Genomic DNA, 12,561 nt, shown 5'->3' on the forward strand with positions numbered 1-12,561 from the left:
CATAGTTCACTTCTATTTTATTTCCATCTTTATAGATAATCCACCAGGTTAAGATGCAAACTCGGCATACAGGGTACTCGACTTGGGTTTTATTTATTAAAATATTTTGGATTTATTATTCAAAATTTTTCGTTATTCAAGAACTATAATATCTTATTTAAATCATGGCATGAGACTTAGGTTTTTGTTTAATTTAGCATGTATGACATTTAACCTAATTTAATATATTATTTTTAATTAATTAAGCATGAAATATGATTTTAATAAAATTAATTTGAAAATCATTTTTCCATTGCTAAATTATAATTTAGTATTGAGTTGTAAATAAATCGAAAAATTTTTAACTAATTTTCAATCTCATGTGTTATACTGAAAATAAGCTAAGTTTTCTATATTTTAAATTGGTCATTTTTTAAACTTTGATCGCTACTAGACTATTTCGGTGGCCGATGTAATCTCTCAAATTTGGATCTAATGTATAGGCCGAGTTGAAGAGGTTACAACAAGATGCAAGAATAATGTTGTTTTGTTTGAAGTATAAAATTAGTAAAACACATAGCAAGGATAACATTAATTGTTGGAGATTATGGTGTGCTAAAATGTTGAAGTAGGGAATTTGACAAAGGAAAGAGATGAAGAAGTGTTAAAGGGATGGAGGGGGATGACACCTCAACAAGTTTATGATGCACTTCGATATGAGTCATCACGAGAACTATCAGTGTGAAAAGGTGTGTGTATTTCTATGAGCAAGGGCTATGGTTTTATTAATAATTGGGTTTTGAATTAACATATATATATATATATACAATAGACCTACATTACAATACAATCGGCTAATGTGGGTGGCACGCCATAAGCAAATTGAAGAATTGTTGAAAGATATTGCACTTGAAGAAGTAGCCAAGTTACCATTTTTTCACATTCCCTTATGGTCTCAGCAGAAAGCTTGGAGAAGACAAGAGATATTCATTTAGTAGTGGCGGCACTTATAGTCACTGTGGCATTCGTAGCAACCATAACTGTTCCAAGTGATTTCAAGGGTGAAAAAAAGGTCAGAGCAGGGAACTCCTTTTCTAATTTACGAGGCAGCCTTTAAAGCATTTGTTATGCATTGGCCTTTATTCTCTTTGTTTTTGCCCTCTCCATCCACTTTGGAATTCTGGATCCTCTTTTATCAAAAATAAATTATTGAGATATTAATATAATTTTATATTAAACCCAGTTCATGTCTAATGTCCTTGGTGATTGCTTTCGATACAGGTGGTTATGTGATTTTAAAACCTTCTCATAGACTTGCATATTGTTTCATCTGCCCTGCCTTTTTTGTTCAATTCTTCTCCTTCTTTGCCAAGTATTTTCTTTACAGTTTCCTTAAACCCAAATTTCACCGTAAAAAACTCCTCCTTTATTGACCTGACCTCTAACCAGAGATTGTCGTTTTGTTTAAAGTAAAATTATAAAGTTAATAAAGCACAAAGCAAGAATAGTACTTAGGGCAGCATTGCCTTGACCACGAAGAGCTGTACACCCCATTTTCTTCCCTTCTTTTTCTTCAATTCTTCTCCTTCTTTGCCAAGTGTTTTCTTTACAGTTTCCTTAAACCCAAATTTCACCATAAAACCTCCTACTTTATTGACCTGACCTCTAACCCTATATATTACTATTACTAAAGTGTTCAAGTATGAAATTATATATATATATATAGTTGTAGGTGACTTGAATGGAGGATATGCAAGCAACAAACAAATAGGTATGGCATTTGGTAAATTTCTTAATTTGCAGTTTTTTTTTCTTGAGCTTGGGATGTTTCAAGATAATTAATTAAATTTTGTTTGGTGTTATCCAGGTAGAAATAGATCAACAAAAATGGGACCTCAGGAGCCTGAAGAGAACATCAGTCACATGGATGCTTCGCTCTATAAGGCAGCAGCAGAAGGCAACATTGAAGTATTCAATAATAAGCAGGGACTTCAACTTGAGTCGCTAAAGACCCCAAACCATGACAACGTCCTCCATGTTAACTTGGCAACCCAGGAGACTGCCGCCTGGCTTTTAAACAGATTTCACTCATGCGATCCGGTTATGAGTTTTTTCATTACTATGATAAAAAGAGAAAAAAGATCAGATTTTATCGAACAAATTCTCAGAAAGTGTCCGTCACTGCTACTCCAAACGAATGCTAAAGGTCAAACTCCTTTACACGTTGCAGCAAGGAATGGACATTCTGCTATTGTGAAACTTCTAATCAAGTTTTGCGCAAAAGCTAGAGATGGAGATTTAGAGAAGCTGGGAATGGATCAAGTAAATGCAGTGAGGGAGATGCTGAGGATTACGGATCAGGAATCCAACATGGCTTTACACGAAGCAGCACGTTGTGGCAATGTTGAAGTGGCGAAAGCATTGTTGGAGTTTGAAGACCCTGAATTTCCGTATTCTGCCAACAAAAAACAGGAGACTCCACTTTACATAACAGCTAGGAGGAGAGGATCTGGGCGCTTGTTGACTCTATTATTAGACAAATTCAAATCAACTGCTCATGGCGGCCCCCACGGTAGAACAGCTTTGCATGCAGCAGCTATGGCTGGTGATGCAGGTATGTTGTTGAGTTAGTTCCATTTTTTTTTAATTTTGAAATAAATAGAGAACAGGTCTATTGAATTTTTTTTGCTTGGATTTAGAGGCAATAAAGGTAATATTAAATAAGAAGGGGAATTTGACAAAGGAAAGAGATGAAGATGGACACACCCCTCTCCATTATGCTGCACACTTTGGTAATAGATTGTCAGTTGTGAAAGAACTGTTAAAAAGGGATGTAACAGCTGCCTATATAGGTGATAAAAAGAGGGGGATGACACCCCTTCTTATGGCAGCCAGGCAAGGTCATCTTTTAACAGTTTCAAAGATTCTCTCTTTATGTCCAGATTGTTGTGAAAAAGTGGACAACAAAAGTTTGAATTTACTTCATTATCTGGCTTTTAGAGGCTCTTCCTCTCCATTTGGGAATTCTGGTTTCAAGAGTGATCATATTGAGATTGTATACGGATCAGTCAAAACTCTAATGGAGTTGGAAGGTGCCTTTGGAATGACACCTCAAGATGTTGATAATGCAGTTCGATCTCAGAAACATCATCATAAACAGGTAGTTGTGTGTACATATTACATTTCTATAGCTATGGTTTTATTAATATTTAAAATTTTGAATTAACATATTTAATAAACCTACAATACAATCGGCTAAAGTGGGTGGCATGGCAGAAGCAAATCAAAGAATTGTTGGAAGAAGTTGAGAATGATCAAGTGGCGGAGAAATCAGTTCATCACTTTACCGTACGAAATAATCATAGAAAGTTTGGATAAGACAGGAAATGTTCATTTAGTAGCTGCAGCACTTATAGCCACTGTCGCATTTGCAGCAGCAATAACTGTTCCTGGTGGTTTGGAGAGTGAAAAAGGGTCAAATCGAGGCACTCCCATTTTGATTCAAGACGCAGCCTTTAAAGCATTTGTTGTAACAAATGCAATGGCCTTTATTTTCTCTGTTACTGCCCTCACCACCTACTTTGGGGTTCTGGATCGTCTTTTGACACGATTTATTTTTTGGCGTGAAGCAATAATTTTAAATCGAACTTGGTCTGTTTCTACGCTCCTTAGCTCTGCAACGCTTGCGATGGTGATTGCTTTCAGCACGGGTAGTTATGTGGTCTTAAAACCTTCCCACCAACTTGCCATTGTTTCATATCTCATATGCCCTGCCTTTTGACTTTGTATGTGGGTAGCTTTGTTTGTAATTTTGAATCGTTCAATACATATTTAAAATATAAATATGATAATATTACTTTATGGTTTATTACAATGTTGTTTCAATTATTATAAATTCAAAATTATTTTATTTCCTTTTAATAGTTTTTCAAATATTAAATATATAATGCAAAATATATATATATTTCATGAGAACAAAATTTAAAATCAAGTTGGATTAATATTGAAAACTTGATTTTAAATTTTCAAAAAATAGAAAATAAAAAATATTTTCAGAAACCTAACGAAGCTTAACTTTTTTTTTTTGGTTAATATACCATTTGGTATTTAAGTTAGTTTCAATGTTCAATTTGATTCTTAAGTTCGGCTTCAATAGTTAATTTGATATCTAAACCAAATGGTTTCATAAGGTCTAATAAATATTTGACAGATCTACTCTAAAAACAGACGTGGGTATTCTAAATGAGACAAAAAAAAAGTTCAAGTATTAAATTGAACTTTTTTAAAGTTAAACTCGGATACTTAACTATGACAAAAAGAAACTCAAGTATCAACGTGAAAAAAAATTAAGTACAAAATTAAACATTCAAACCAAATTCATATACAAAATTATAAAAAATAATCTTTTAATATTAAATTTAATTTTAAAGTGAAATTCAAGTATCAAATAATATATTAACTCTTTTTTTTTCTGTTAAATCCTCACCTTGAAAAAAAGCTAAGGTTATTTGTTTTACATTTACAACTTAAAATTTTCATATAAATAGATTCTGTGTTTATAAAAATCTATTTTTATTAAAGATTAAATAAGATTTAAGTGGTGTGTTGTTTTAAAGTTCACAAATTTTTATTTAAAATAATTACATAAAAATCAAAATCAAAATCAAAATTTCACACCTACAATATAAAGTTAAAAAATCACACATAAGAAATAGCATTGCTAAAGATTCTGCTTTACTAAATTGTTTAAGTAAGGAATTATACATGCCGTGGTGCTTTCTTTTGTACCAATGATCTCTTTGGATGGGTGATGCGTTTATTTACGATTAGTATAAAAATAATGATGTAATACTCTAAACCTGGTCTAGATGTTATGACCGAATATGGAGGACTTACATTAGTTTGTTTTAAAACTCTTGATTTAATCAAACTTAGCTGTGCGTTTCAAAAACAAAAAATTTGGTGGAACTCTCACAAGCGTTTAGAAAAACTTAAGTCTAAAAACACTTATTTCAAACTTAGAAATTTAGTTCAATTTCATTTGTTTCAAAAGTGCCAATTTTGGATAAATCTTTTCCGGTTAATGCCAAAATTTGTTAAAAACTATTTATTTATTTACAGAAAAACACTTAAGAGTAACTTAATTTGTAGTGGAAATTTTTTTAGAATAATTTTAGCTTTGAAAACCCTAATCCAATTTGTTAACCCATGTGATTTTGCAGTTTTACGATAAAAAATATCAAAAAAAGCAACGAACGAAACGAAAACCAAAACACAACCTAAAAATTGATTACATTCCCAAAAATAACTAAAACATAAACCAACATATTTCATTTAACGACTGATAACCAATCCAAGCTCCCGCATGTTGTCCGGTTCTAAGTCTAAAGCTTACCTAAAACATATTAAGCAAACAAGTGAATTAGAAGTCTAGTGTGTGACCTGACCCACAAACAGAGTTTTCTTATAAGTTTTGCATAAATAATAATCACATCGAAATTTCGTATCGTATTACATATTAAAGCATCATGTCATGTAATGTTTCAGAAATTATCACATATCATATTTGAATGTCATAATTTTAGAAACATATATCGGAACAAAATTTCATAATTTCAAACACATAATTTCAAAATTTCACATATCATATGTGCGTTCAGATTCAAATACAAATACAAACACAAACACAAATCCTACCTCTATCCGCAACACACCAACTCCGATAAGCCAATTACACCAAATAAGACTACAAGAGTTCATCCATCCAATCACACCAATATGTGGCAGTATGCCACTCATAAATATGTAGCTGAGCTTCCATATAGAAATTTGCGATCTAGTCGCCATATATTTGCAGTAAAAACTGTCATATAACACTTCTTCTATTATATCATAACCCACCTTAATGCATATGCAAAATCACGTTAACATTCGTACGTATCACATAGATTGTATGGCATGCATACATAAATAGATATTGTACAAATCATAACACAACACATAACTTATACAGATCATAACATATTGAGATTATGCTGCACACAAAGGTTGCAATTTTGTCGTGGAAGAACTGTTAAAAAGGGATGTATCAGCTGCCTATATAAGTGACAAAAAGAGGGGGATGACACCCCTTCTTATGGCAGCCAAGCAAGGTTATCTTTTAACAGTTTCAAAGATTCTCTCTTTATGTCCAGATTGTTGTGAAAAAGTCGACAGCAAAGGTTTGAATTTACTTCATTATCAGGCTTTTAGAGTGTCATCTTTTCAAGCTTGGTGGTATTGGGATTGCATATGGATCGGTCAGAAATTTAATGGAGTTGGAAGGTTCCTTTGGAATGACACCTCAAGAAGTTTATAATGCACTTCAATATGAGAAACATCATCATAAACAGGTTTATAATCAATGATTTTTTATATCTCATCCGCACTTCATTTTGGTTGCCTCCTCCACATGGATGGTTAAAGTTTAATGTGTGTGGGATTGCTAAAGAAGATAGAGCAGGTTGTGGAGGTGTCTTGAGAGATAAGGAGGGTGTCGCAAGAGCATTATTTTCTGGTTCAGTAGCAGCAAATGATGCCGATGTGGCTGAGATTGGTGCGGTGAAGATTTCTCCGTAAGTATTTTAGCTATGAACTGGAAGATTAATGATTTTTTATTTATTGAACTTGGTTCATTGGTGTGCTAACAAGGTAATGAGACCATGGTCTCTTCAAGCAATTTTTGCAGGTATTGAAAATGACATGTTAAAGGCTGGAAATGTTGCATTCTCATTGGCGGATAAGAAAGGTAACGAGATGGCATCTTCCTCGGCGATTTGCAGGTTTTAATTCGGTGAAAATGTTTAAAGTTTGGTGATGAGTTTTTGTTTTGTTGCATTCATAGGTTTATTAGAGTTGGAATGCGTTTTAGTTTTCATTGCTGTGATACTGAATTTTTTGTTGTTGTTCTGTTCGTCTTTGACAACAGTACAGCTCGAATGAAGAAAAAAAAAAGAAAAGAAAAACGAATGTTACCTCTTTGAATAAGCATTACTTTAATTTTCAGTTATAATTAAAAATTAGTTTAACAAATCATTAAAAAATATGAGAATTTTAAGTTTAAGAAAAACACAGTTTTATTTAAAAGTGGGAAGTTGTCCTCAACTTTTTTAGTTAGTTGTGATTAGATACATTTAAAATCATCTTTTAAAAAGAATTTTTTAAAAAAAGATAAAATTGAGTTTACAATATGAATCCAAAGAAAAATGTTTAGGTTAGAGAATTCGTTACACGAAAGGAAGATTTTAGCACCCTCGTGACACCTTATTAAATATGTGTTGTCTACATTCGTAAATTAAAACTCATATCTTGGTTTTTGATTATGATCCAATTTTTTGATAAATTAAAAATAAATATTAAATGAGTGAATCAATTTTTTAAATGTAGCATTTTCAAAATTCAGGGGCCTTTTTTGAGATTTTCCATTTATTTTTCATCATGTTTAAAAGAGAAAAGTTATAAATTTTGAAGTCAGTAGCCCAATATTTATTAAACATTTGTGCCCAAATCAAATATTAGCTCAAAGTTCAGAAACATTCGAATTTTAAAATTGTGAAATTACATTTAATAGAAAGCAATAACATTTCAAAAACTAATAAATATTAACAAAAATTGGATTCGATATCAACAAAATAAAATTTGATATTATCATGTAAGCTGCTATTTTCAAGAATTTAATGTTTTAGTCAATGTTTTCGTTTAAAAAAAATTAATTTGATTCCTTTTGAAAGGTTTATGAACTAAATTCGACTCTTTTTTGAAAAGATTTAGGACCAAATTTAGCTCAAGAAAAGAATAAGGGTTAAATTTAACTCAAAAAAAAAAGAATAAGGGCTAAATTGATAAAAAGAAATTATACATAAATACTAAGGGCTAATTTTTTTTATTATGCCTACTAAGGGCTAATTTTGTTATTATGCCTAATGAAAATTAAGAACTCAATTTAAGTACTTATAAAATCTATTTGATATATTTCTTAAAATACAGAACATTATTAGATAGTTTTTTATTTACATTGTTAGATTGTTTGATAAATGTAATTCTTAAATTTTAAAAGTAAAGTATTTAAAATTTAATGTTAAAAGAAATAAAATACAAAAGAAAATCTATCAATAGTCTATTATTTACTTATCATTTTTCATATTTTTTTCGTTGAAAAATTCTGTACTTTGATTTGTCACTCATTATCAATGGCTCTACTTTCTCCAAATTTGTCTAAAAATGGGCCTAAAAATTTGTCTAAGCCTTACCTATAAGAAAATTGTTAAGCCTGAGCCCGGCCCATATTAAATTTTACAACACCAAAAAAGTATATATTTAATATATATATTTGATTAAAAAGTATATTTGATTAAAAATAAAAATATATATATTTAATATATAATTCGGGACGGGCCGAGCTCGGGTCAAAAAAAGTTTTACACGAGCCCAGCCCGTTTTCTAAACGGGCCTTATTTTTTTGCCCAAACTCATATTTTAGGCCTATATTTTTTACCCAAACCCTCCCATTTTTCGAGCGGGCCGTCGGGCCGGGATGGACCACTCAACCCATGATCACCTCTACATACAGGGCGTCGAAATTTATTTTTTGAGAGGGTGGAAATTAAGTTGAAATTAAGTTGTATACTTTTATGATGGTAAAAAGATATAATTCCATCATTTTAATAGTTTAAATTTTTATAACATTTAAAAGATTAAATTAAATATTTATAATTTTTAGAAGGTCAAAATGCAATTTTATCATTATTAATTTAAAATTTTATAAATTATAGATAGGTTAAAAAGAGAGACCTATCATCCCTTGGCTGCACCCCTAAACCCATACGTTTTCATCCAACTTTGAAAGTCCTTTCAAGCTTTCCAATCTATTATATTTGATGTCTCAACGATTCTAACTCTCGACCAAATAATCATTTCCACTATTTTTAAGCTAGTATGCTTAGGATTGAGGTAGAATAAGGACATAGTGAATTCCAAAAGTAAATTAATTTTTAAAGGGATTTAAGCCTAATTCATTTTGTGTCAAGTCTACTGTATTATTAGTTCATATTAACACATCTCTCTCTTTACTTGAAAGTTAATCCTATTCCGGCAATTAAGATAAATTATCTCTTCTTATTAGATTTTAGACAACATAATAATTTTTATATAAAATTCTCTCTCTTCGTAATTCTATAGATTATAAGTCATGTATTTAGATTACCGACTAATGAAAGTTGTATTTTGCATACAAAACTAAATTTGTGATGCAACTTCGAATTAATTTAACAGAGGAAAAGAAGAGGAGTGCGGCAGCCATGCAGCAACGACCAAAGCCAAAGAGAAAGGCGGCTTCCACACAATTTCTTGACTTTTCTTGGGTTTCTCGTCCATACAATTATTTTATATTCTAGTAGCACATTTTGGTTTTGTTTCCCTTGTAAATATTTAAAAATATATAAATCTAATTATTTACATGTTTGATAAATAAATTGTTTGTATAAAAAAGGTGAATTTTAAATTATGTCATAATAGTTACATTATTAATGGTTTACGAAATTTAATTAAAATTAAAATTCGTTTATATAATTAAACAAATTAAAATTTATGTCCATATTACAAATTAAATTAAAATTAATACATGATTTTGATATTTATTTCTTTCCATTTTCGAGAAAAAGTATTGACTTCACCAAAAAGAGCTGGAGAGCTCATTTTCTTCCATTCTTCTCCTTCTTTGCAGTTTCCTTAAACCCAAATTTCACCATAAAAAACTCCTGCTTTATTGACCTCACTTCTAACCCTATATGACTATTACTATTACTATTACTAAAGTGTTCAACTATATATAGTTGTCATTTGTAGTTGACTTGAATGCAGGATTTGCAACTAGCTGGTATGGCATTTGGTAAATTTCTGATTTTGCAGTACTTTTTTCTTGAGCTTCGAATGTTTCAAGCTAATTAATTCAATTTTGTTTGGTGTTATCCAGGAAGAAATAGATCAACAAAAATGGGACCTGAAGACCTGAACAGAACATCACTCACATGGATGCTTCGTTGTATAAGGCAGCAGTAGAAGGCAACATTGAAGAATTCAATAATAAGCACGGGCTTCAGCTTGAGTCGCTAAAGACCCCAAACCATGACAACGTGCTCCATCTTAACTTGGCAACCCAGGAGAATGCTACCTTGCTTTTTAACATATTTCTCTCAATAATCAAATTCTTCCCCTTACTATATGGATGCTTCTCTCCGCCTATGCGTGATTTAATTACTATTATAAGAGGAGAAAGAAGATCGGATTTTATCGAACAAATTCTCAGCAAGTGTCCGTCAATGCTACTCCAAACGAATGCTAAAGGCCAAACTCCTTTGCACGTTGCAGCAAGGTATGGACATTCTGCTATTGTGAAACTTCTAATCAAGTCTTGTGCAAAAGCTAGAGATGGAGATTTAGAGAAGCTGGGAATGGATCAAGTAAATGCAGTGAGGTGGATGCTGAGGATTACGGATCAGGAATCCAACACGGCTTTACATGAAGCAGCACGATGTGGCAATGTTGAAGTGGTAAAAGCATTGTTGGAGTTTGAAGACCCTGATTTTCCGTATTCTGCCAATAAAAAACAGGAGACTCCACTTTACATAGCTGCTAGGAGAGGAGACGGAGGCATGCTGAGTATACTATTAGATAAATTGAAATCAGCAGCTCTTGGTGGCCCCCACGGTAGAACAGTTTTGCATGCAGCAGCTATGGCTAGAGATGCAGGTATGTCGTTGAGTTAGTTCCATTTTTCTTTTAATTTGAAATAAATAAAGAACAGGTCTATTGACATTTTTTTTGCTTGGACTTAGAGGCAATAAGGATAATATTAGAGAAGAAGGGGAATTTGACAAAGGAAAGAGATGAAGATGGGCACACGCCTCTTCATTATGCTGCACACTTGGGTTCTAGATTCTCAGTTGTGGAAGAACTGTTAAAATGGGATATATCAGCTGCCTATATAGGTGATAAAAAGAGGGGGATGACACCCCTTCTTATGGCAGCCAGGCAAGGCTATCTTGGAACATGTTCAAAGATTCTCTCTTTATGTCCAGATTGTTGCGAAAAAGTGGACAACTATGGTTTGAATTTACTTCATTATGCGGCTTTTAGAGACTCTGTCTTTCGATTTGGGAGTTCTGTTTTTAAGCGTGGTGGTGCTGAGATTGTATATGGATCAGTTAGAAATCTAATGGAGTTGGAAGGTGCCTTTGGAGTCACACCTCAAGAAGTTTATAATACACTTCGATCTATGAAACAACATCATAAACAGGTGTGTGTGTATATATTGCATTTCCATGGCTATGGTTTTATTAATATTTAAGTTTTGAATTAACATATTTAATAAACCTACAATACAATCGGTTAATGTGGGTGGCATGACAGAAGCAAATCAAAGAATTGTTGGAAGAATTGGAGAACGATCAAGTGGCAGAGGAACCCGTTTGTAAGTTTCGCTTACCAAATGTTTCTACAAAAAGATTGGCGGCTATAAGAAATACTCATTTAATAGTGGCAGCACTTATAGCCACCGTCACCTTCGCAGCGGCAATAACTGTTCCTGGTGGTTTGGAGAGTGAAAAAGGGTCAAAGCAAGGCACTCCCTTTTTGATTCATGAGGCAGCCTTTAAAGTATTTGTTGTAACAAACGCATTGGCCTTTATTTATTCTGTTTCTGCCCTCTGCATCTACTTTCGGGTTCTGGATAATCTATTATCAAGATTTAATTTTTGGCGTGAAACAATTTTACATCGAACTAAAGTTGTTTCTGGGCTTCTTGGCTATGCAACAGTCGCGATGATGATTGCTTTCAGCACAGGCAGTTATTGAAGATGTGATTATCCTAATCAAATCTTCAAGGTGGAGATTGTTGAAAAGACAAATTAAAAGGGTGTTGAAAAGTCAAAAAAATGAGAGGTGCAAGTGGCACCGAAAGAAAAAAATGGTAGGCAAGTTAAAGTTGAATGGGATAATTGCAATTTTGGTCCCTAATTTTTAGGCCATTTGCAAGTTAGTCCCTGAACCTCAACTATAAATAGGCCTAACCATTTCTCATTTACATCATCCCAACCAATCTTTCTCTCTTAGTTTTCTCTCTTCTCCCATTTGAGAATTCTTAAAGAATTCTATTTGTTTGTAATATTTTGGAGATAGTAAAGTTATCATCTGGTGTTAGTGCCCGAGGACGTAGGTATAATTTACTGAACCTCGTTAAAACTCTTATGTTCTTTTTGTCCTATTTTTCTTTCAATATTTGAGGGTATAATAGTAGTATTTAATTGTGCTATTAAATTACGTTAGAAGGAATATTCTGACTAAGGAAAGACTTGGTATTTAAGAGATCCTTGTGATCCACCTCTCTTCCCTGGAAATTAAACTTTGTGTGATTTTTTAGTACAATAATTTACACGCTTCCGACCCTATTGGAACAACAGTTATGTGGTCTTAAAACCTTCCCACGGACTTGTCATTGTTTCATATCTCATATGCCCTGCCTTCTTTTTCATTCTGCATTGGACTATT

General features: G+C 32.5%; 2 protein-coding genes across 3 annotated transcripts; both read left to right on the plus strand.

The window, feature by feature from the left end:
* Positions 1-1,174: 1,174 nt before the first annotated feature.
* Positions 1,175-3,830, plus strand: LOC107911530 (ankyrin-3). 2 transcript variants are annotated; one of them, XM_016839362.2, is made up of 4 exons: positions 1,175-1,750; positions 1,847-2,593; positions 2,679-3,139; positions 3,241-3,830. In XM_016839362.2, exons 2-4 carry the CDS (start codon positions 1,867-1,869, stop codon positions 3,355-3,357), a joined length of 1,305 nt encoding a protein of 434 aa, XP_016694851.1. In that variant the 5' UTR covers positions 1,175-1,750; positions 1,847-1,866; the 3' UTR covers positions 3,358-3,830. The 2 variants fall into 2 exon arrangements, with proteins under 2 accessions (XP_016694851.1, XP_016694852.1); XM_016839363.2 differs by having other exon boundaries at positions 1,177-1,750; positions 3,256-3,830.
* Positions 3,831-9,914: 6,084 nt separating this feature from the next.
* On the plus strand, positions 9,915-11,983 carry LOC107911531 (protein ACCELERATED CELL DEATH 6). Its single transcript, XM_016839364.2, has 3 exons — positions 9,915-10,764; positions 10,851-11,311; positions 11,425-11,983. Exons 1-3 carry the CDS (start codon positions 10,044-10,046, stop codon positions 11,866-11,868), a joined length of 1,626 nt encoding a protein of 541 aa, XP_016694853.2. The 5' UTR covers positions 9,915-10,043; the 3' UTR covers positions 11,869-11,983.
* Positions 11,984-12,561: the final 578 nt, after the last annotated feature.

This window comes from Gossypium hirsutum, chromosome D04 (assembly GCF_007990345.1).
Source record: "Gossypium hirsutum isolate 1008001.06 chromosome D04, Gossypium_hirsutum_v2.1, whole genome shotgun sequence".
Lineage (NCBI taxonomy): Eukaryota > Viridiplantae > Streptophyta > Magnoliopsida > Malvales > Malvaceae > Gossypium > Gossypium hirsutum.

Excerpts from the sequence above, each read along its gene's own strand:
- LOC107911530 (XM_016839362.2), top strand. The coding sequence starts at position 1,867 with ATGGGACCTCAGGAGCCTGAAGAGAACATCAGTCACATGGATGCTTCG. Across the intron at positions 2,594-2,678 it reads AGCTATGGCTGGTGATGCAG|AGGCAATAAAGGTAATATTA; the intron begins GTATGTTGTTGA and ends GCTTGGATTTAG. Across the intron at positions 3,140-3,240 it reads AGAAACATCATCATAAACAG|TGGGTGGCATGGCAGAAGCA; the intron begins GTAGTTGTGTGT and ends AATCGGCTAAAG.
- LOC107911531 (XM_016839364.2), top strand. The coding sequence starts at position 10,044 with ATGGATGCTTCGTTGTATAAGGCAGCAGTAGAAGGCAACATTGAAGAA. Across the intron at positions 10,765-10,850 it reads AGCTATGGCTAGAGATGCAG|AGGCAATAAGGATAATATTA; the intron begins GTATGTCGTTGA and ends GCTTGGACTTAG. Across the intron at positions 11,312-11,424 it reads TGAAACAACATCATAAACAG|AAGCAAATCAAAGAATTGTT; the intron begins GTGTGTGTGTAT and ends GTGGCATGACAG.